This window comes from Girardinichthys multiradiatus, chromosome Y, assembly GCF_021462225.1.
Source record: "Girardinichthys multiradiatus isolate DD_20200921_A chromosome Y, DD_fGirMul_XY1, whole genome shotgun sequence".
NCBI classification, from domain to species: Eukaryota; Metazoa; Chordata; class Actinopteri; order Cyprinodontiformes; family Goodeidae; genus Girardinichthys; species Girardinichthys multiradiatus.
This window is the reverse complement of record NC_061818.1, coordinates 1991611-2013989: the sequence shown is the minus strand read 5'-3', so window position 1 is coordinate 2013989 and position 22379 is coordinate 1991611. Positions and strand designations below refer to the sequence as shown.

The 22379-nt window shown below is 37.9% G+C and overlaps 1 protein-coding gene across 2 annotated transcripts in view; it reads left to right on the top strand.

The window, feature by feature from the left end:
* Positions 1 to 4263: 4263 nt before the first annotated feature.
* Positions 4264 to 22379, top strand: part of si:dkeyp-72e1.9 (syntaxin-binding protein 4) — a 178464-nt gene continuing 160348 nt past the window's right edge. Inside the window, exons 1-3 of one of the 2 annotated variants that reach the window (XM_047358074.1) lie at positions 4264 to 4335; positions 12263 to 12336; positions 19381 to 19476. In XM_047358074.1, coding sequence (XP_047214030.1) covers positions 4298 to 4335; positions 12263 to 12336; positions 19381 to 19476 — 208 coding nt within the window. In that variant the 5' untranslated portion in view covers positions 4264 to 4297. Of the gene's footprint in view, positions 4336 to 6489; positions 6670 to 12262; positions 12337 to 19380; positions 19477 to 22379 lie in introns of those variants that run through there. The other variant, XM_047358073.1, reaches the window with a different exon arrangement.

Below are 22379 nucleotides of genomic sequence, written 5' to 3'. Positions count from 1 at the left end.
CCTTTTAACTTATCACTTTGTGTTTGGCTAAATTTGGATTCTGTCTCTGGTCGTGATATTGATATCATTAGTTTTTTTTATGCAAAACTGATTCAGGGACTATTGGGGGGGGGGGGGGAAGAAAAAAAAATGTTGCGTTTTCAAAATGAAATTTAGGCATAGTTAAAGAAATTTATTTTTTCTTAGTTTTTCCAAAAAAAAGTGCATTTGATGTGACTAACCATTAACATTTTCAGCTTTATTTATGCAACAGGCTTAACAGCCATTTTGTAAGTACAGTTTGAGCAGAGAGGCATAAACAGTATTTGTGATACCAATAAATAGCGCTGTTCTTAAATTTGGAGCTGTCAGGTTTCAGTTGTTACATCCCTTCACATCCAGTACAGAAATATCTTTCATCCTCCAGATGAAAAGGAAAAACATTGTGCAGCTAAGGTCCCTTAAGAACATAAGCTAAACAAAAAAAAAAAATACAGTCTGATCTAAGCAGTCACGTTGCAAATATATGCCAATAACCTTCATCCTTCTGCATTTTGATAGAGGTTCAAAGCAGGCTGCGATTTTTGAAAGCATCCTCCAAACATGCTTTGAAGAGCTGCTAAGCCTCTCTAGGTATTAGATAAAAATGCAGGATTTCATATGTTATGTAATCCTGCAACTGATCAAAGAAAATACAAGTCACCCAAATCAAATGCTCAATGAACAGCTTTTTAGGTGGATTAGCCCAAACACTGAAAAACATCCAAACAACTGACACATGAATATGGAAGGAAAGGAAATGGGTGTAGGGCTTAAGGTCTAGAGATGGTGAGTCACATCATGGTGAAAAGAAAACAGACTCCAGTTTTTCTCAAAAACACAAAACTCAGACTATCTTTACACGGAGTGTGATCTTTTTTCCACCTGGAGAGCAGCAAGCTCAGGTTCAGGTTTCTCCCTCTGTAACCAACCACACAAAACAGCTGATGACACAAATGGCGGCAAACAATCAGATTTCCCCAAATACTAAATGCGACTGTGCCAATTATGCACAAGATGGCAGTATACACTTCAAAACTTGATCTTTCCCAGCTGCAGGTCTACTTCAAGTTATTTTATTGAACTAGGATTAAATTACTGCTAAATGTTTTTATTTTTGATTCCTATACAAAAACTTGTTTCATTTCTGTCTAAAACTCACAGTTGGTGGTATTCTGATGGGTGAAGGAAGAAAATAAGGGAGATTCTGCTGTAGTCAAGAATCATATCGTGGTGAAGCGCTGTTGGTGTTGGGAGTTGCTGAGTTGAAATGGATAACTAGACTGCTTCTATAAATACCAGACAGCTGATCAGGCATAAGCAATCAAAATGGCAGATGTGTTAGTCAGTGAAACATTTCAGATATTTAGGGACAAAATATTAAGAATACAAATGACTGAAATCTGTCCCCATAAATATAAACTGCAGGTCATGCAATCACAGATAAACAGTTAGGCACACTAAAGTAATTATTTGATTTGGATGTAATTTGGCCCTCATGCAGATCTGCTATGGGTATGCAAATGATTCGATGTGCAAGGAGCTGGTACATCTAGAATAAGAATATGATGTAAGTGCGTGGAATGAGTGGAATGATGCCTTATAGCAGATTACAGAGCCATCGACAGTCAGTTAAAATGATAATGCATTGAAGAGACCATAGTTATAGACTCAAGCGTACGACACAGTTTGATAGGGGTCACATCTGAGCTTTGTATGAGGCTGTGGTTGTATTATAACATAATGTGTGTTGGTGCTGTCACATACCCACTCATTCAAGACATTGGTTCATGGTGACTACTGTATGCTGGAAACCCACTCTGTGACACTCATCAACTTTGTGGAGTGCTGATAATGCTGTGTAATTCATCTATGAGGCATCCTATGTGTCTGCTGACCATCATCTATTGGTAAATGCCTGAAGTACATTGCTAATAGAACATATCAAAGGTACCAACCGTACTAATGGTTTTGACAGTAACTTTCTAACCGCTCTTAATTAGAACCTGCAGAACCTAAATGACTTACTGTACAGAGTTTTACAGGTTTCATATGTGTGGCAATGCATGGATGTAGGAGTCAGTAGCTAATGGCAGTGTGTTACTGCCCTCCCTGGGATTGAGTCTGAACAGCAAAGTCAGATGGGCGGTTTGTCTTTGCATTGTTTTTTGTTTTTTTTTTATCAAATGAATAGCTTTGCCTGAACATATTTAAAAAGTTATGATTTTTTTTCAGCTTTTCAAGAATAGTAAATCTTTTTAAATTTGAGAACACAAAATGGCAAAAGGGATCACCCCCTACAATGCAACCCTTTGAACCAGTTTTATGTAGGCATATGAAAATTGAAAAAAAAAAAGTCTCTAGGAAAAGTAGCTGGACGTCTGCTGTTTTGGATGGTTACTATTAAAGTAAAGTCTGACTCACATCTGTGTACCCAAAGCCTGTTATTGGAGTCAGTGCAAGACCTCTTGGCTAAGTAAGAGCTGGACCCCCTCCAAACTCTTGTAATACCAACAACTGGACAACTATGATGAACTCTAGCTTTACATCATGAGATCTTCAATTTATCCCTTATTACACATCAGCCACAACTTTTTAACACAACCGCCTGATATTACACAGCAGTTTTTCAGCTTCAAACAGCCCTGATGCACTAAAAGCGTGGGCTTTATTAAGCATCTAAAGGTCTGCTGTGGTATCTGCCACCTCCATCAGAGGCAAATCCCTTCTAAAAGATGTGAGGAAGGACCTTAAATCACAAGTTTGTCCAACACATCTTACTAATGCTTAGCTAAATTTAGATCTGAAGAAATTCCCCAACACAAACACTTGTAAAGCCCTGTGTGTTCTGGCATTCTTCTATGACACTCGTGTTATTGTTAAGAGAAATCAATGCTTTTTATTTCATCTGTAAACGGTCATAAAGACCCAGTAAGAAAAATCTATGCTAATAGCAACTGTTTACAAAACATGTTTTTATGATTGTTTTAATAAAACTGCTGAACAAATAGACAATAATAGTTTATTTAAATTACAGAAAGATTCGTTGAACTTACGAAGTAATTGTCCACAAGGGGGCAAGACAACAAGAAGCATGTCCAGAGAAGGCCTTTAAACTAAAGTACACTGTATCAACTGTCAAGCATGGTGATGGTAGCATCATAATAAAAGTCTATTTTTCATTGTTACTGGTGCACTGGACAAAGTGAATGGAATACGGAAGAAGGAGAACTTCCTCCAAAATGTCTCTTCACCTCAACTTACTGCTAGATGGTTGAAACTTGAACACATCTGGGTGTTATAACAATGATCCCAATCACACATCTTAACTGGCTTGGGAATGGATAAAGTCAGTTAGTATTCAGGATTGCCATCTGCCTCAATGCTGTTAAAAAAATTGTTATATGCTTACCTACCAACCTTTGCATGTTGCTAATACTGCTTTGATCAACTACTGGAAGCATGTACCTGAATGTTAGTGTCTCTGAAGATCACAGTACTTTGGGGTGGGTCCATGTCCTCAACCTGTAAAGTAAGATCTAAGCGACAGTTTCACTTTGTATCAGAAGCTTAGAAAGGATTAAAAATGGTTCACATTAATACACAGTGCAAAAGCTGTTTATCTCTGATGCTCCTTACAATGGAATACCTCCAGCGTTTCCATTCTGCTAAACTCTACAGAACGTCTATGTCCTATAGTTTGTTGCATTAGCTCCTAACTTTAATATTTGTTGATTTTAAGGCCAGAAACCTGATAGATATTGCTCTCCATTTCTCCTGCATGCGTTTGTCAATTTTAAAAACACTGTCATGTTGTGATATGAGCTTTGAGTCTAATTGTTGTCTAACAACAATATATGCAGCTTTAAAAGCATGCACTAAGCAGATTTGACAAATTGTGTGCAGGGTTGGGGGAGGTGTAACAGCTGTATGTCCCTGAAGCCAAGGTACATTTATAGAACTATATCTGACTGAAAACCAAAATAACTTAAGGAACACAATTCAGATAGATGGGAAATGCGTAAGCATTCTTGTAACATAATCTGTGCTTACTATTTGGAGCATTTGAGTGGCCCTTTTATGAAGGCCTATATTTCGCATGTCTGTGTGTCTTATGGATTTAGGTGCATTATCCTTTTGCCATAAGCTCTTCTTCTCTTCATCAATTGGCAGTCTTCATATCTACTTGGTAACTGTGATGCAGTGTTACATGGAATGCACAGAGACAGTGGTGACAGCCAGTGTCTGATGACCAGGCTTTTTCACAGACAGCAGTGACATGTTCCAAAGGTTGAAAGGGCCTCTCGGCTTCGCCAGGTATGCATTTAATTGTTTTACCATCAGTTTGGTTGAATATATCTACTGGTATTTCTTGAGCTTATCTCCCCCAAAAATGGGTTTCATGGTTGTTGCAGAACAAGGATCTATGTGTAAATTTAGAAGGTTGCTGAGATGCTTTACAGCAGGTTTACTATCAACACTTGTAATAGTGAGACACATAGGAATGTGAGCACATATAGTGCAAGTCAGACTGAATATATATTGAAAGTGTATGAACTAAAAACTTAAATCCAATATTCATGTCAAGTGGTGGGTTGATCTACCTGTTGGCAGGTTGCTTGTATGAAATTTGAGCCTGAATGTGTAATTTGAAGCTGTTGTGAATTTGAGAAATATTTGCAGTGAATTTAAACTTGTGCACCTAATTCCTAATTCACTGTGAAAAAATTATGTAAATGTGTAATTAAAGAACCTTATTTAAAATGACAATAATGCCTTAGTGGATATAAATATCTGTTCAGCACTACAGTAACAAATATTTACTGCAATAGGTGTGCATGTTTCTCAGTCTGTGATTGGTTGGGTATGCAACTGACTCTGGGAGAATTTGGTCCCTGTTTGGTTTAGGCTGTGGCAGGAATAATCTTCAATTAAGAAACAAAATTACAGTTAATTATATTTTTGTCTGCAGCTCAGATTATTTATTTCAAGATGTATCCTAAAAATGTATCCTAAAAATATTTATTTTTATTACTTTGGGTTCATGTCTTATGACCTATGGTTTGCTGTATTTTCTCGCCTCTAAACCCTAGCGGTATGGATTTTCTTTATGGGATTATATGAATCAAAAGAATTAGAGGGGACCCCTTTAAAACAGAAACATTTTGAATGAACAGAACTGTAATGAAAAGTAACATTTAGCATCAGTTTAATCAGGCAGCAATAAAACGCAGATGTTCATTGAATGACAAATGAGAATACACTTTAACATCTCCAGATTAATTTATAGTTTCTAAATGGAGAGCAAGGCAGTTATGCATTAATGTGTTTAAAGGCATCTAAGACCATCCCTCTGTGATCTAAGTTTTAACAAGCAGTCAGAACTGGCCAGATGAATAGGAAAACTAAGGTCCTGTCAATGTCAGGGTGTGTGGAGGTGAAGCAGGACCGAAGGGCAAACAGGAAGATGGTATCCGCATGGTGAGTAGATAAATGCTTTAAGGATAGGAACAGGTTAACATACAGGACAGAACGTAGACAGGTGTACAGGGAGGAACACAGAGACGTGGAATGGGGAAGGCATCAGTTACAGTGGAGAATAATGAAAACCAATTAAACTAGGTGTTTGGATTTAGGTGTTAACAGATACACAGATGGTCTATATTGAGCTGCAGTTGCCACTAAATACATCGTGCATTCATTAGTACCGTGCGCTTTTCACTAACATAGCTGTTGTTATATATGCGTTTCTGCAGGTTATAGAAGCAGTCTTCTAGGGTGTTATCTTGTATCCTCTTTATCCTTCTTTCTCTCCTCTATTCTTTTCTCCTTCTCTCCCTTTTTCCTTTTTGCCCAACCTCTTTCTTGTTTCTTTTTTCCCTTTTTGTTTCTGTTTCCGTGTTCACTGCAATTCATATAATTCCAAAGCAGTGTCTAATAATTATTATTTTTAATATATATCAAGCGGAGCATTGTAGCGTTAGACGTAATGCTCCACTTCTGAAAGTAAATCTAATGGGCTTCTTCTTGGCACTCAGACAACAATTCGGAGGGCTACCCTGCTGGACAGGACACATTAAAACAAACAAACAAAACTAGTCCTCTCCTTCCCTACATTAGCCATTCGACTCTGAAACGCGGTACAAACCTGTCTCCATAAATGTTATGAATGAAACCAGTAATATTTTGAGTTTGTCAGCTGAAGTTTAATAAACATAACAATTTCATTACTTTGATTTTTGTGATATAGAATTTAGGGCTTATTTGTTGGTGTAGACTTATTTTAGACCATAGTTTCAAACAACCAATAAATGTGAGGAATTTGACTGATAGAGTGGAAAATTTGTAAGAGATAATCCGCCTGCACAATCACTTCAAGCCTCAGTGCCCCTTTTTGTTGGAATATTTCGGTGACTTTAGTTATGTAAGAGATAAACCGTGTGGGAGAAGGTGGAGATGTTTTGAGCGGGCAGTCAGTCTTAGTGGAATTACAGGCTGGCTGGCTGTGCGCAGACAGCGCGCATCATGTAGCTGGAGGCAGAGAGCTGAGGAAGCTGCTACCGACCGGCCGTCCGTCTCTCGAACCACCGAGCTTGATGTAATGATGCCAACCTTTTCGGTCATGTATAAGGGAGCTGTTATCATTAGCAGGTAAGAGCCAGCGCTTTGGGATGGAGGTGTTGCTCTGATAAGTGTTCGGGTTTCTGTTGTTGGAGGAATGAGGGACGCTTTGTTAGTTGGAGACAGGTGCTTGATTGAAGTTGGGCTCAGGATCTGTTCGCTTGTTGAACAAGTAAAGACTCTGTCTGTAAAAGTGGAATAATGCTGTTGCTCCGATTATTTTTCTGAACACCCGAACCTAAATATGGGTGCAGAGGAAAATAAACACGGTGAGGACACGCAGTGCGTGCTTTATAGATGTCATTATTTTGCTGACTATTAACTCCGCTTTCTATGCTGCCTGTCGCTGAAACGGGATCTGCGTGGATTTGTTTCACGTGGGAAAATAGCCATTGTCAACTATGCGTGCTTTACTGGTGTCATTTTTCACAGGAAGTTACTCCAATCGCTGCTCTTCTTTGCCAGATGTGAGGCTATACTTTCAGTTAGACCAAGTTCATTACGAGTTACTGAAAATGTACCTCTTTTATTGCCGTCTTAGAGCTACTAGCCAGACGTTTCTGTTAAATCAGTTAAACCTATTTTAGTTTTTAGTTAAAGTTAATTGAATCAAGATAAAAGCTACTCTCTTATGTACAAGCTTATGCATAGGACTCTGTTGGCATTACATAAGACACATATATAAACATTTTGCTCCCACACTTTTTGTCTAAAAAAAAATCATCCTCTACAGTGATAAATTTCTCAACCCTTAAGTTTAATTATAACGTTTCTTAAACTAAAAAAAAGATATAAAAAATAATTGCAAATTTCAGTCCCAATCCCCGTTCTGTGTTGGTTCATTCTAACATGGGTCAGCCCAGTACAATCAAGCCATGGGAGGAAAGGTAAATTAAACTGACTAGACTTTTGAAGTGTGATAACACTATTCAGATTAAAGCTTCTTGAATCTACCAGTGTGGTGCACCAACATGTAAAAATACACATTGGTCAGTCTGTTGGAAAAACAGCATTGCAGTGACAGTTTTTCTTGTGAAACTTTAAATTGGCTTATTGGATAAGCAGATATCCAAGACAGTATAAACTAGCAATAAAATCATTATTTTGTTCAGTCTTAGTGGAAAAGTAATTGTTCTGAACAAACATAAATCAAATTATGTTGTCCATGTCTTCTCACATCTAAAGTTCTTTATAAAGGACTCTGAACTGCTTTAAGACGTTTCTGATGTTGGACTTGTGGCTGTGTTCAATGTTGGACTCATGTTACGTAATGAAATCCTCCTACATGTTGTAACTGGATGGAAAAGATTATTCTATTTTTAAACCCAGCCAAAACAGAAAGTTTAAGAAAGAATTAGGAGAAAATCTTGGCTCTTTCTTGTGTTCACAAATTTGGTACCAGCCCACCCGATTAAACCGGGTAAGAATAATCTTCTCAGAGAGGAGAAGACGCAGCGGATAAAGATACAGAATCTTTCTTTGGGTCAGAGCTGACTTCTTTATTCTCATGGGAAATTGTTAAATAAGTGATTTCTGCTCCACCTTTTTTATAGTTGGTTCCAAGAAACATATTATACTTCAGACGTATAGTGTGAAGCCACTTAACATTTCATTATATGTTGTCATCATCAAGAACGTGTTTCTTTAGACAGAGGCATTTTTAGTGTTCGTCATCATTGGTGTATCTGGTTTAATAACCACTTTATAAATCAAGATCCTTCCAGGTTCAGGGCGCAACGCTGGTGGTGTAGGGGTTAAGCATGCGACCCACATATAGAGGCTACAGTCCTTGAAGCTGCCATCCCGGGTTGGCAATTGGGTGAATGTGGCTCTAGTGTAAAACGCTTGAGTGGTCTGTATGACTGGAAAAGCGCTATATAAGTTCAGTCCATTTACAGGCGCATCTTAAAAGGATTTATTGGGGAGGAGTATTATAAATTATTATAAATTCATTACACACAATAGAAATATTTAAAATATGACTTAATTCATTATGGATACAGTTGTTAAAAAACTTTATCTCAGATAATTAGCATCTTGCATAATATGATCATCAAAATCATCACAACCACGAAAAGAGAATAAATATGTCACTGTGTGTACTTTATAAGAGTACAAATTACGATTTGAACTACTGACAAAATTTCGCTTTTTTACAATATTCCTAATATTCTTGCTGTCATTCCTGCGACAATGCAGCATTGCAGTCTGCCTGACATAAGCGTGCCCATTGTACCTGCACAGCAACACTAATAGGACAAGAATGATATTTCTTCTTCTCCTCGCAAGCTGCATATCATCAACTACAGTATAGGGATCCATATTTCCACTGAGTGCAACTTTGGGCTCAGTTCGGATCTAACTGTCAGGACATGTTTCATACATTTGTGGAAAGGCAACATGGGAAAAGTAATTCAGTGATGGAATGTGCTATCTCTGGTCCAGCTTGTTTATCAGATTGACGAAGCCCTCGGCTCTCTGTATTTATGGGCATCAAGTACTTGCTAACATACAGTGGCCTCCATTATTTCTTTGTTCAGCTTTGATGTTTTCTTATAACGAGTTCCACTTGTAAAGCTTTGCTACACATATGTGTGCTGGACTGTTGTCTGTTTCCTCTGACTTTATTTTAAAACACCTCACTGATACTGATAATACCTAACATACAGTCTTATTCCCTCTGAAATACTATCCCAACTCGAAGGTTTTGTTAGTAGCGCTTTTATCAGGTCATGGATCAGAAAAAGATTGTTTCTTTGACTTTCCGACGCTGCAGTCATCATCAGGACCTGCCAGCATGCCATGAGCATTGATATGTGGAAATTCATATGAAGGTGCAGATGCATCAGTAGCAGAGCTGTGAAATTATGTTGTTTTGGACATCAAAGCTAGCTGCATCAATTTTCAAGTCCCTGCATCAATAAAAAGTGATCCATTAAATAGAGAGGAAATCTGCACTTTATTTAGAAAAAGGTCCTCCACGATTATTTAATGTTGGGGGTTATCCTGCTGGCACTTACTCTTTACTTGAAAGCAGACATTTGATTCCTTTACTGACATACAGAACACTCTTTGTTTGAAAGCAGACGACAATTAACCGCACTAAGTAGGTGGAACCTGAGCGAGGTACATTGAGGTAAAGATGGCGAGAGCAATAACAATGCACGCAGCTGAACCTGCCTCAACTTCCAACTTGTCTTGGCCAAGAACTATTTTCCTGTCCTCTTTTATAACAGCTCTGCTAATTTCAAGACAGTTACACATCCCATGAACTTATTTAAAGATATCCAGCCTTATGGTGTTACTGAGAACCAGGCTTTCAATACTTCTTCCATGTTTATTATATGTTTTATTACCTGCTTCATGTCTCAGAAGAGCCTTGGAACTACATTTTTAGCATAGCTGAGCTGCCTCAGTGTCTGTACAGTTAACTTTCAGTAGTGATAAAAGTGCTAGTCTGAATCTGCATTTAATTTTTAATAACTTTAAAACAGAAGTTATAAAAAAATATTTTTGACAGTAAGCTTTATGTTGTTGATGATTTTTGCTGCTGACTACTGAACTCCTGCTGAATCTGCAGCCTGACAGGTTTGATCATTTTGCTCTAAGCCTCTGGGTTTTGGTTTATTGTAAGTCAGGTTTTAAAACCTGACTTCTATAAGTGCTTTTGAGTTGGTAGACAAGTGATGGTTGTGAAACACTGTTGTTTTATTACTGTCATTAATTAGGTACATACAACTGATTACACTACCGGTCAAAAGTTTTAGAACGCTTTTCTCACTTAATGGGTCTCTTCATTTTCGTGACTATATAAATTGTAGATTTTCACCAGAGACAACAAACCTGTGAATGAACACACATGGAATTATGTAGTGAACAAAAAGTGTGAAATAACTAAACATTTTTATATTTAAGATTTTTACACAATAGCAACCCTTTGCTCTGATGACTGCTTTGGTCTCTTGGCATCCTCTTCAAGAGCTTCATGAGGTGGTCATCTGAAATGGTTTTCCAAAGAGTCTTGATAGAACTTCCCAGAGGTTCATTGACAGATGACCAGAGATATTTCATTCATTACAGCAAAGGCTACTTTAAGGTACTTTAAGGATTCTAAAAGATAAAATATTTGTAGTTATTTTCCAATTTTTCTTTTGGTACATAATTACATATGTGTTCATTCACTGTTTTGATCCCTTCATTGAGAATCTACATACAATGTAAATAGTCATAAACATAAAGAAAACCATTAAATGAGAAAGGGGTTTTAAAACTTTAGACCGGTAGTGTATGTCTTGTCAGATTGAATCAAACGGCAGTATCACAGTGTTTATCTTAGAATAAGTGAATCCGACTGTGTTGTAATAGAGGCGAGAATCATATTATGTTGTATCTTTTTTTCCCCCTACATTTATCTAAAATGAATCATATCGCTGGCAGTGTATTGACATGCGCACGAACCAGAGAAGCACAACCTTTGTACACAGCTCCAATGTACGTCTCATTCTGCCCATTTGGTGACATCACAAATTTTGGTATGAAGGCAAATAGATCTTCTTGCAATTCTAAGTATCGAAAAGAAAAAGTAGAATAATAAAATACTAAAGAAATGGAATACTTAACAGAGTTTAAAGGTTTTTTCCCAGTTATTATATTTGTTCTATTATACACAGAACAAATATAGATGAATAGGAACAAATGAGATTGACCCATCTAAAACACAAAGATGGGCAAAGATGATGTGTCAGAAACACATTTTTTTAATCGCATTTTAAACTCAGTGGTGAACTCTTTCCACATATGTAGTTTACAGTGCACCCACCAGCTTTGTTTGGCCCCATCCTGCACATCAATTTTATTACATTAGGGAGGGCGGGTTCTCTACTTTCAGCAAACTGTGGAGTCTCCAAAACCCCATTTATCCCGGCGTTTCACATTAACACATGAATACACCAGGGTCAAAGGTGGGGGAAGAGTTAGATACAGAGCATTTCCCTGGTGTCTCTTTAGCCTGGGGGCTACTGCTCTTGTGCTTCGTTGCCAACTTACCTCTTTTTTGGGGTGCCAGGTGTCTCTCTGCATGGGGCTGCTGGGGCCTTCAGGAGCCAAGGCTCAACACTCAGTGCCCAAGAGCAGCAAAGTCCAGGAACATTTGGCTCCTGAAGGCCACAGCAGCCCCATGCAGGGCACTGAGTGTTGAGAGGTGTCTTAACTTTCTCACTGTTCCAAAAGCCTTGCTCCTGGCACATTTGGACACAATCACACACACACACACACACACAGGACAGTACATGTGAAACAAAACAAAAAAAACAGAACAAAAAAAATATTTTAATGAAAAAAAGTATTCTGAATTTTGTATAAAAGGCAACATTTAGCTGTTTACACAGTTAAATCACACATTTACACAAACTGTTTCTTTAATAACTGGACTCAGGTTGTTTGATGCTTATTTGCAAAGCATCAACAAAGCCTCTTTGGGTGATCTGGGGAACTTATTCTGTGTTTACACATCTATGCACTTAAAGAAAGCACTAAATTAAACTTGTATATTTATTTCATTGTATTTACCTGTTATTTGTTTTGTGTCTTCCTTTCTGTCTCCCTTGTCCTTTATCTTTAACAGGACTCTAATGGGTCCATATGGAGTTGACAGAGCTGTTCATTCCATGGAGTTTACAGACTGTGAAAATGGCCTAGGTAAGTTCCTTTTTTTCTCTTTGGCAACCAAGAACATGTTGCTGTAGGTCTATATCTGTATCCACTACAGCTCTGGCTCTTCTGCCTCAGAGTTCTCAAAATAAACCTGCAGCATCACACAGCGCTTCCCTTTCACTGTGTTGGGTTTATGATGGACTGGATCTCAACTTGTCACAGACAGACAGTCAGTTCTGGCATCAGACAGTATAAGTAAGAATATTTACAGGGAAATGGCTGTACTGTGAAAACAGGCAGACAAACCACAAGAAACAACAACAAAATTATACACATGAAAGTCGTCACAGTTCACATGTTCATTTCTCTGCTGGGTGTGTGAAATAAAGTGAGAAAAGTCAGCAGCAAAGATTTGTTGAAACTTAAGACTTCATTAGGTTTGACAATAAGAAATTAAACTAAATCGTTTTTTTTTCTCATCCATAAAATCACCACAGAATATAAAGTGTACTCAGCATTTAAAGTGTAATTACACAATAACACCTTTACTGTAGTAGACACAGATACCAGGGACATTACACCATAACCTCCTTAACACTTTTGTTACTGTGATGGAAAATTAAACAAGCTCGTATGAGGAGGAAAATGCAAGGAGACGTGCAAATACTGGAAAATAGAATTGACCTAACTCTACATGTACATAACTTCAGTGGTTAATGTGTTATCATTGTCTTACTCCTGTCAAGATACCTTTAAAGCAACTTTAAAACGATTATTGACTTCAGCAGCTAATGTTAGCCATCAGTGCTACCTGCATAACTAAAACAACAGTCTCCATGTGTGTTTCACTGGAATACACAACATAACCTTAATTTTGACCCCTCCAAAAGGCTGCCAACGTTTTCAAATTCAGCATGTTCGATAACAGATAGAGGTTGGAAGCTGAAAAGGATAGAACTAATCAGCTATGCTGTCCTTTGTTTAGCCTTCCTGTTCATTCAAGCTCTCGCAGCTTGAATGAACTGTAGACGTGTCGACTTGTTGGGGGAAATACTGCTGCCTCCTAAAAAAGTGCAGCCTTTGACTTTTTTAAACACCTTACTGGTAGCATCAGCAGCTAAGTTAGAGTCTTCTTTACTTTTTTTGCCAACCACCAATTAGGGCTGATTAATGTGAAAATTGTTTGAATGGATCTGGAGTTGGATTTGCTAAACCCAACTGATCAGTTACCACCTGGAAGGGCTATAAGTAGGCACTAACTTTATTACAATACCAGTCAGTGTGTTGCCTTGGATTTTTACATTTTACAGTAGTTTAATCTTTGAAAGGGAACTTTCAAAAGCAGCACTATAAGGTAGATGTCAACCTTGAGTGAAAGATGTTTGTAAATGCAATGAGTAGCAGAGAACATTTATGTTCAAGCAATAAAGTCGTGTAAGTCGTGTACAGTATCTGATCAAGGAAACATAAAGTGAAGCTGTTGAAACAGAACACTATTCTCTTGAAGATACTTGCTCAGGTTTAAAATAAGTAAATTAGTCTTTACAAGGTCTCAGAATGGGGAAATGTGTTGTCCTTAGGTTACAAACGTTCTTCTGATCCCTTTTTTAGGATGAAATCCTCATTTGGAAAACAACTTGTGAATCTTGAGGAGAGGAGGGCATTGCTTCACAGCAGCAGCTCACTTATTAGAATAATGTTTTTCTTATCTTATGATAGATGGAGTAGGCGTCAGAGTGGGGGAGAAGCTTTTTTGCCCAGAGGGGAACACAAAAGGAGGGAGGACAGCGACATGGAAGTGCATTACCCTTTTTTTCCAACAGGCAGTAATTAACTGGTGCCCCTTCGCTCCAGACCCAATTAGTGTTGCCACTCTGTCGCTGTGCTGACTGAACATCAGCAGCCTCGAGCTGGAGAAGCTCTGATCCTGAAGTTAAATGTATCACATCTGCTTGAAGTACAGTGATGGGAAATGTAAATGGAATAGTTTAGTGTAGGAGATTCAGAAGCTCTGTGGTTAAACACTGCTCTGATCAGGGAGTAGAGATTTGCTGTGTTAGGAGCAGCCTGTGCTCCAACTTTTACTACAGTATCAATTAATTTTGTACGTCTTTGTTCTTTTAATCCTCATACCTACCATCATGTTAAACAGAGCCTGTTTTTGTCTTAAAGTAAATAAAATGAAATGCTATCATTCTTCATAAAGATGTGGGTTGATTTGTTCTTTGAAAGCAGATAGCACTGAATGAAGAGATAGAAAGTCTAAGCATTAGTAGAAGAATCTAGCAGAGTGAGGGAAAGTCATTATGTCCTCCAGCTGCCGAAGCCTATAGCAGCATAAGTACAGAGATAGCTCAGGACAACCTAAGCCAGTCTAACTAAGCTTTATCAGAGAGGAAAGTCTTAAGCTTGGTCATAAAAGTAGACAGAGTGTCTGCCTCTCAGGTGTAAATCTAGGAGCTGCTTCCACAGGAGAGGATAACTAAAAGATCTGTTTCCCATTCTACTTTTAGAACATCTAGGAACCACCAGTAAACCTGCAGGCTGGGAGCGACGTTCTGTTTTATTAACATATGGGACAATCAGATCTCTGAAGAAGTGCCACAATTATTGCTTTCTACATACGGTTCACCAGCAGTACGCTTGTAACTAGGGTCTGCACTTGTATTCACAGAGGGATGTGAGTTACTCTAAAAAATTGTTGTTCATACTAAAAAAAGGTAATTTTTAGAACACAGCATGGACCTAAGGTAAAGATGTGTGTTCAGTCTGGGAAGAACAGAGTCATGCTTCTTCTTAGAAATTACAGTTTAAATTGAAATGATCAGACTAAACACAGAGTGAAATATAAGACTGCTGGTTTTTAACAATAATATTTGTTCAAGTTACTTAGGGTCCTTGGACATTTATTTGTGTTTCTTGGATTTATATACGTTTAAACATTCAAAAAACATAAACATTGACTCCTATTCAAATGCATTCCTTTTTTTATACTATCACTACAAACTTCATTTTCTCTTCATTTTCTTGTTATTTAAAACCCTTCAAAACTTCCTGGTTTATTGTTTTCCTGTAGTTTTCCACGTACAATAAATTTTAAAAAATAAGATGAAAAAAACTTGTTTTTGACAACTTTTCAGCAGCTTTGAACGTAAATAAGTTGGTCTGAATCTGGGTGCTGGCTGAATTTTTAACAGACATCTAAGGGGTTACAAATACAGGCAGCTGCTGAATATTTCTTATGCATCCTTAAATCTAAAGTTAAACTGTTGTTTCTACAGAAATTTGTGAAAATATATTAGTATGTAAAATCTGTGACAATCTTTAAAACTTCTAAGTGACAAAATTAAGTTATTTATACCAGAACCCTTTAGAACATTAAGGGTGATTTTATAATATAAAGTTTCTGTTGTGATTATGATGGGTCAACTGCAGCTCCATCTTTATCTTCTGAAGGTGTTGCTTTAAGATCTGTTCTGTACTACAGCTTTTATGTAAAGAGTGTGAGAACATCATTTAGTTCTGTGATGGAGACTTTCCAACACACATTGGGCTTGGTGGATGAATAGTTAATTGAATCCTCAGGCTGAACAACAAGGCCAAAGCCCAACAAAGATAGGCTTACACCATGTGCCTTTGTACTTGGTTTACACATGGAAAATCTATTTCTATACCCGCTTTTTTTTTTTACCTTTACCTCTTTCGTTGTCCGATGAGCTAACCCCTCCCTTCCTACTTCCCTATGTCTAAAGAGATTGCTCAATCCAGCTCTCCATCCAATAGGTCCGGACTTCCCTAAACCTGAAAGATCTTACTAAGCAGGTTTACTGAAAGTTCTGTTTAAGCTGGTGTCGGGAAATGACTCGCCTAGCCTCTGACAGCCTTCATACAAACGTCTCGCCCTTCTTCAACTGGAGGTCTGGACGACTGAGTAGCCTACCGCAGTCATTCACACTTTCAACAGTCACTTTTATTCACGGCTGCTCATTCCCTAATTTTACAACTGGCTATTGGTATATGGGCTAGGTTAATTTTAGTGGCTCGGCACTCCGTCCGATCTTGTTCACTGGTCTTCTGCGAGGAAACAACCAACTAGTTCCTCCATTTTATAGAGCATTTCCACCAAAACTCTTTGTGCTCATTGGACATTGGCCAGTGGTTGTTGCCATGGCTGGCCCATTGGTCACCCGTGACATAAGTTGATCTTTTTTCTGGAATTTCCAGAGTCGTGTCCATATCAGACATGCCATCATCACCTCAGTCCTGAGTTGTCTGCTGGTCTCTTCTTTGACCTGCGCCCCCGCCTCAGTCATCAGCCTTATGCTGTAAGCTGCAGCTCTCACTTCCCAAATTCCTGAACATCTGCTCTATTCCGGTCTCACTCAACATTACACGTCCTCTTAAACAGAGGCTTTAATTCTTACATCGGTGCTGCTCAAAACTTTTAGTTACAGCGTTTACTTCATTTACAGTTTAAAACCATTACTTAAACTTCATCCTTTTTATTCATACACCACACAACATTATTTCTTTCATATATAAGCTGATTGAGAATTTCTAAACCTTAATGTTTTCTATTTTAATTATCAGTTCTCAATCATATTTCAATCATATGTGTTTTAACTTGATAATCAAAGATTACTAATTTCATTTAATACTTGTAGAAAATGGAAAATCATCATACATTATTCCTTTGGTTACACTTCTTGGTTATACTTCTGCAAAAGATAAGACAGTTAATATGTGACAACACACAGGCCTCTCCAGTCTCTCAGTTCTAAAATATGAGAATATTCTTGTTTCACTCTCTACTGCTTCATCTGTGTATTTTAATAATTATTGCATGGATTACACAAAAGGATATTTATTGTAATATTTATGGATCTAACTGTGAGCAGTTAATGAATGTTGCATGGATTATATGGAAAGATCTCACCTTATTTTGACACCTCACAATGTCTTTAAGATCTAAGAACACAAAACATAGCAACAGTGTTGCTTATAGAAATAATGAAGCTCTACCAGTTAACAGACTGTTAGAGTGGATGAAAGTAATAGACTGAGATTTTTAGAATAACAAAGTGAGTTTGATTTTTTGTGTTTTTTCCAAAACGCCAGAAAAAACACCCTGACGTTACATTACATTTTTGTTCTTCCTTAATTGCAATTAAAGTTTCATGAAGAGAATGCTCATGAGACTGGTCGGTTCATTATGTTCTTCATTTTATTAAACATCCTGCTTTAATCAATCACCTGCAGATGCTCCAGAGCTCTCCACACTCTCCACAACAGACTCCACAACAGAAATGTAGCATCATGCTGAAAGACCTAAGCTTCCTCAAGAAGTACAGAAATGCATTTTTATGAAGACCTTTGACTGCTTTTTTCTTTTTTTTTTTTTTGGCTTTTCACTTTCAGGGGTCGCCACAAGTCACCTGTCTCTATCTAACCCAGTCTTCTGCATCTTCTATCACATCCACCACCTCTATATCCTCTTTCACTCCATCCATAAAGTTCCTTTTTTCTCTTCCTCTAGGTCTCCTATCTTCATCACTCCCAACAAGAACCTCAACATCTTCATCTCTGCTAGCTCTAGGTCTGCCTTCTGTCTCTTCCTCAGTGCTACTGTCTCTAAACCATACAATTTCACCAGTCTGACCAATGTCTTGTACATCTTTTCTTTCATTGTCGCTGATACTTTTTTTTGTCACACCTGACACTTTTCTCCATCTGTTCCAACCTGCTTGGACACATTTCTTCACCTCTTTTCCAATCTCACAGTTGCTCTGGACTGTTGACCCTAGTTAATTAAAATCATCCACCTTCTTTATCTCTCCCTGCAACCTCATAGCTGCAATTGGGTCCCTCTCATTCACACATGTATTCTGTCTTGCTCTATTTCCTGCTCTCACCACAGATCACAATGTCATCTGCAAAAATCTTCGTCTTTGGAGATTCCTGTCTAACCTCATCTGTCAACCTGTTCATCACCTCTGGAAAGAAGGGGCTCAGAGCCTTGATTCAGTCCCACTTCCACATTGAACTTCTCTGTCACAGCACACCTCACCACTGTTTCACAGCTCTCATACATGTCCTGCACCACTCTAACACTTTGCTACTGCATATCTCCTCATACAATGCCACAGCTCCTCTCCCGGCACCCTGTCAAATGATTTTTCCAAATCTACAAAAACACAATGCAGCTGTGCTGCTCACAGATGCTCACTTCTGAGCTCAATCTACATCCCACTCATTTTTCCCATAACTTCATTTTAAGACTCATCAACTTTATTCCATTGTAATTACCACAACCCTGCACATGTCCCTTCTTCTTGAAAATTAGTATCAGCAAACTTTTCTTCCATTCCTCAGACATCCTCTCCCTCTCTAATATCTCATTAAACAGTATAGTCAAAAACTCTTCCTCCTCAAGTATATCATCAGGACCAACTGCCTTTCAACTCCACATCCTTTTCAATGCCTTCCTTACCTCAGTCCTTACAAAAAAATAAAAATTTCCCTGATAATGCTTGGTGACAGATGGAGTTTGTCCAGTTCATCTTCTAAGCCTCACTAGTGTTATTTTGTTCTAACCTGAATACACACACATTTTAAGGTATACAACAGCATGGGCTATCCTCTGGTGATGGAAGACATAGAATGACCTCAGAGCTGACTTGTATGACCATCCCTTTGTTCCTCTGTCAGCAGGATACTATGAAACTATGACAACTGCTGACCAGTGACCTTCCACTTCTCTCCTGATTTCCAAATTCCATCTGTCCACAATTATTTATGATTCATTACTTCATTCATTACTCATTTATGTACACAAATTAACATTGCTTACATTTGGAGTTCCCAGTCTTTTTCTGTGAAAATACAGTGAAGCAGTTGTCCAGATAGCCAATTAGCAGTGCCTTGCTGTATTAAATGAAGATAAAAAAGACCACTGAGTTCTTGTAATGTAACTAAAAAGCTATTCACCTTAACGTTTGAATTTTATTTACATTAGGCTGTGTCTGGATCTGCTCAGGAAAAAGCTAGAGGAGCTATACTTAGAGGAGATCTTTTTATTTATTTCACCAGGAATTAAAGTGATTGGTGGAGTGAAAGAGCTAACTGGAGAGGAGTTCGGAGTCTACGTCAAACGGATTTTACCTGGTGGCCTTGCTGCAGCTGATGGTAAGTAGTGTCACAGCAATGTAAGTCTTTCTGATTTGTGATGCAAGGCAACTATTCATCATAACTGACAGAAATATGAAATTCTTTTTATGAATTTGAAGGTAAGGAGAGGACACTCTGGAATTAAAATCTTAAAGTGGTACATTTGCAAATACATTAACTTCATGTGTAAAGATAGTGGTGGGTAGAGCAATAACATGTAAACAAACAGAGTGCTACGCTGACATCTTTCTTTAAAGAAAGGGAAAGTGGCCTGACATGTTTCTGCCTCTTTCCATGTAACAATGTCCCTCAAAGCCTAAATGAAGGTTTACATGTTCCTGTAGAACACACGGTTGAACATGGCCTCTGTAACATTACCATTATTACAGTGTCCCTCCTATAATAGATTATTGTCCTATTCCCATACTTTCCCAGACTTGATTTCCAGGTTTCCCTCTCCTATTTTATTGTGGCTTTCAAGATGGAAACTTGAAAAACAATGGATGGATGGATGGATGGATGGATGGATGGATGGATGGGTGGATGGATGGATCCCAAAAGAGCAATTTTCAGTTTTTCTTTGTAATTCTCTTTAAATATTCCCCTTTTTATGTCCATCTTGTGAATAATAAAACACATGAGTAAAGTGAATGTAGAGACAGTGGTCAGAGTCGTCTGGCTGAATACCTCTGGAGTGATGGAACAAGTATTTTGGGAGATTCTCTTGTGAGTGCAACATAAATAAAACACAACACAGCAATGTCACGACCTACTTTCTCTGCAATAAATGTTAGATGTGGGGCACAGATTTTCAAGTGAAACTGTAATACCATATCATAGCTTTTTGTGATAATTCTCTAATACATTTACAATAAAATAAAGGTGCAATTTTACAAAAATACAAACCCTGAAGCTTTTTCCATAATTGAAGCTGTGAAGAATCAGTTCTTTAGTTCATTAAAGGTGTTCTCAACTTTGGTGGACCAGGAAAAGGGTTTCTTTGTGGAAGTGAGTGAAAAAAGAGGTGCAGCAACTAAACGGGAAGTCTCTAATAAAACTCCTGTACAAATTTGCGAATCGTTGCAGTTGTTTTCTAGTGCTGGGAGTGGGCCATTCCTGGAGTGCTTTTATCTTTTCCCCCCTTTGTAAGATGTAGCCTGGGAATGTCATAGACTTGATATGAAACTCACACTTTTTGGTTTTTACAAAGAGACAATGTTCTAGTAGTCTTTGGAGAACCTGTCTTACATGGGATTGGTGTTACTGTATATTTTTGGAGAAGATAAAAATTTCTAGATAGGCAAAGATGTTACGGAAGTCCCCAAGGACATCATTAACTAGAGTCAGAAAACAGCAAGGGCATTTTTAAGGCCAAAAGTATGAGGGGTCAGAGCAAAAATTAACTTCGAATGAATTGAAGGTGTGAAATACCGAACATGGTAAAATTTAGTGCAAATCGAGTATGAATTTGGAAGTCATTAAAATAACACGGTAAATATTAGTGTTATAAATATTAAGGTTATTAAATTTAACATTGCCTGTTTTTATTCCCTGCCTTGATTTTAGCACCCCGTTTTTACCACTTCAGTTTTATCATTCATCATGTTCACAGTGTAATTTTTGGCAGTAGCCCTGGCGCGACAGCAAAGTACTTGTTGTCCATAGCCATTCCTAAGCATTTTCAGTAGTAGGCAGTGATATCGCGCGTCCTTGTATGGGAATGGGAGAATAAATGATTTGCTAGAAGTTCTTTAGTCCCGAATTCGGCATACAGCACTCTCAAAAATTGCCAATATAAGTGGGATGCTGTAGGAATATTTTCAGACTATGTGGGTGACTATTTGTCAAAGGAAACAAATCAACAAAACTAAGGACTTAACTCAAATAATCAGTGATGCGCACCATGGGTTTGTGGTTTTGGCAGTAGCCTGTTATTCAAAAGAGTTCAATATACAAACAAAAGTATATCGTTTTAAAGGTTTATTTCCAGGGAAACAAGGAAAAAGACAATGACAAATGTGGGTTCCACCCAGTAGTTAAACCCAGCGGTACGTTCAACACGATGAGCCGGGAATTTGAAAACTTGGATTACTCACTTCTTCTTTGGGGCGATCTCAACTTTGGTCTAAATGAAGAAATAGGTTGAGTACAACAGGGACTCAGCGCAGTTGGCAATCAATGAATATAGTTAAACAGTGCATGAATGATTATGGACTTTGTGATGCATGGCGATCTCTTTACCCAAATACAGAGAATATACTTTCTTCTCACATGTGCATCACTCTTATTCTCATCTGGATTATTTCTTAGTCAGCAGCTCGTTGTTGACTGACATTTCAGACACTGAGATACACCCTATAGCTGTCAGCGTTTATGCTCTCATCTCCTTAACTCTAGTAAATAAGAAAACCCACAAAGCAAAACTGGAGGTTTAATACATCATTGCTTAAGGATGAAGAATTTATCAAATATTTTAAAGAAGAGTGGACTTCATATTTGGAGTTTAATGACCTCCTGGGGACATCAACATCTGTTTTCTCTGGGAGGCAGGGAAAGCAGAGGTAAAATAATCTAATTCTCAACACATAAGAAGAAAAAAGAAAACAGACGTATTCAGGAATAAGAAGAAACCATTTAATTGTTAGAAGCTTCCCAGTAAGAGTAAATGGTGGGCAAACTACGTAAAGCAAAACTAGAATTAAATAAAATCATTGACAAAAAAACCCAATTCTTAGTGCAAAGACTTTGAACATGACAATAAATCAGGTAGCTTTTTAGCTAACCAGCTAAAAATAAATAAAGAAAAAAACAACTATATTTGCTATTAAAAACCTAACAAAGAATACAGTTTATGATCCTGAAAGCATAAACAGCACTTTCAGGGATTTCTACAAAGCTTTATACTCACCACAAGCAGACCC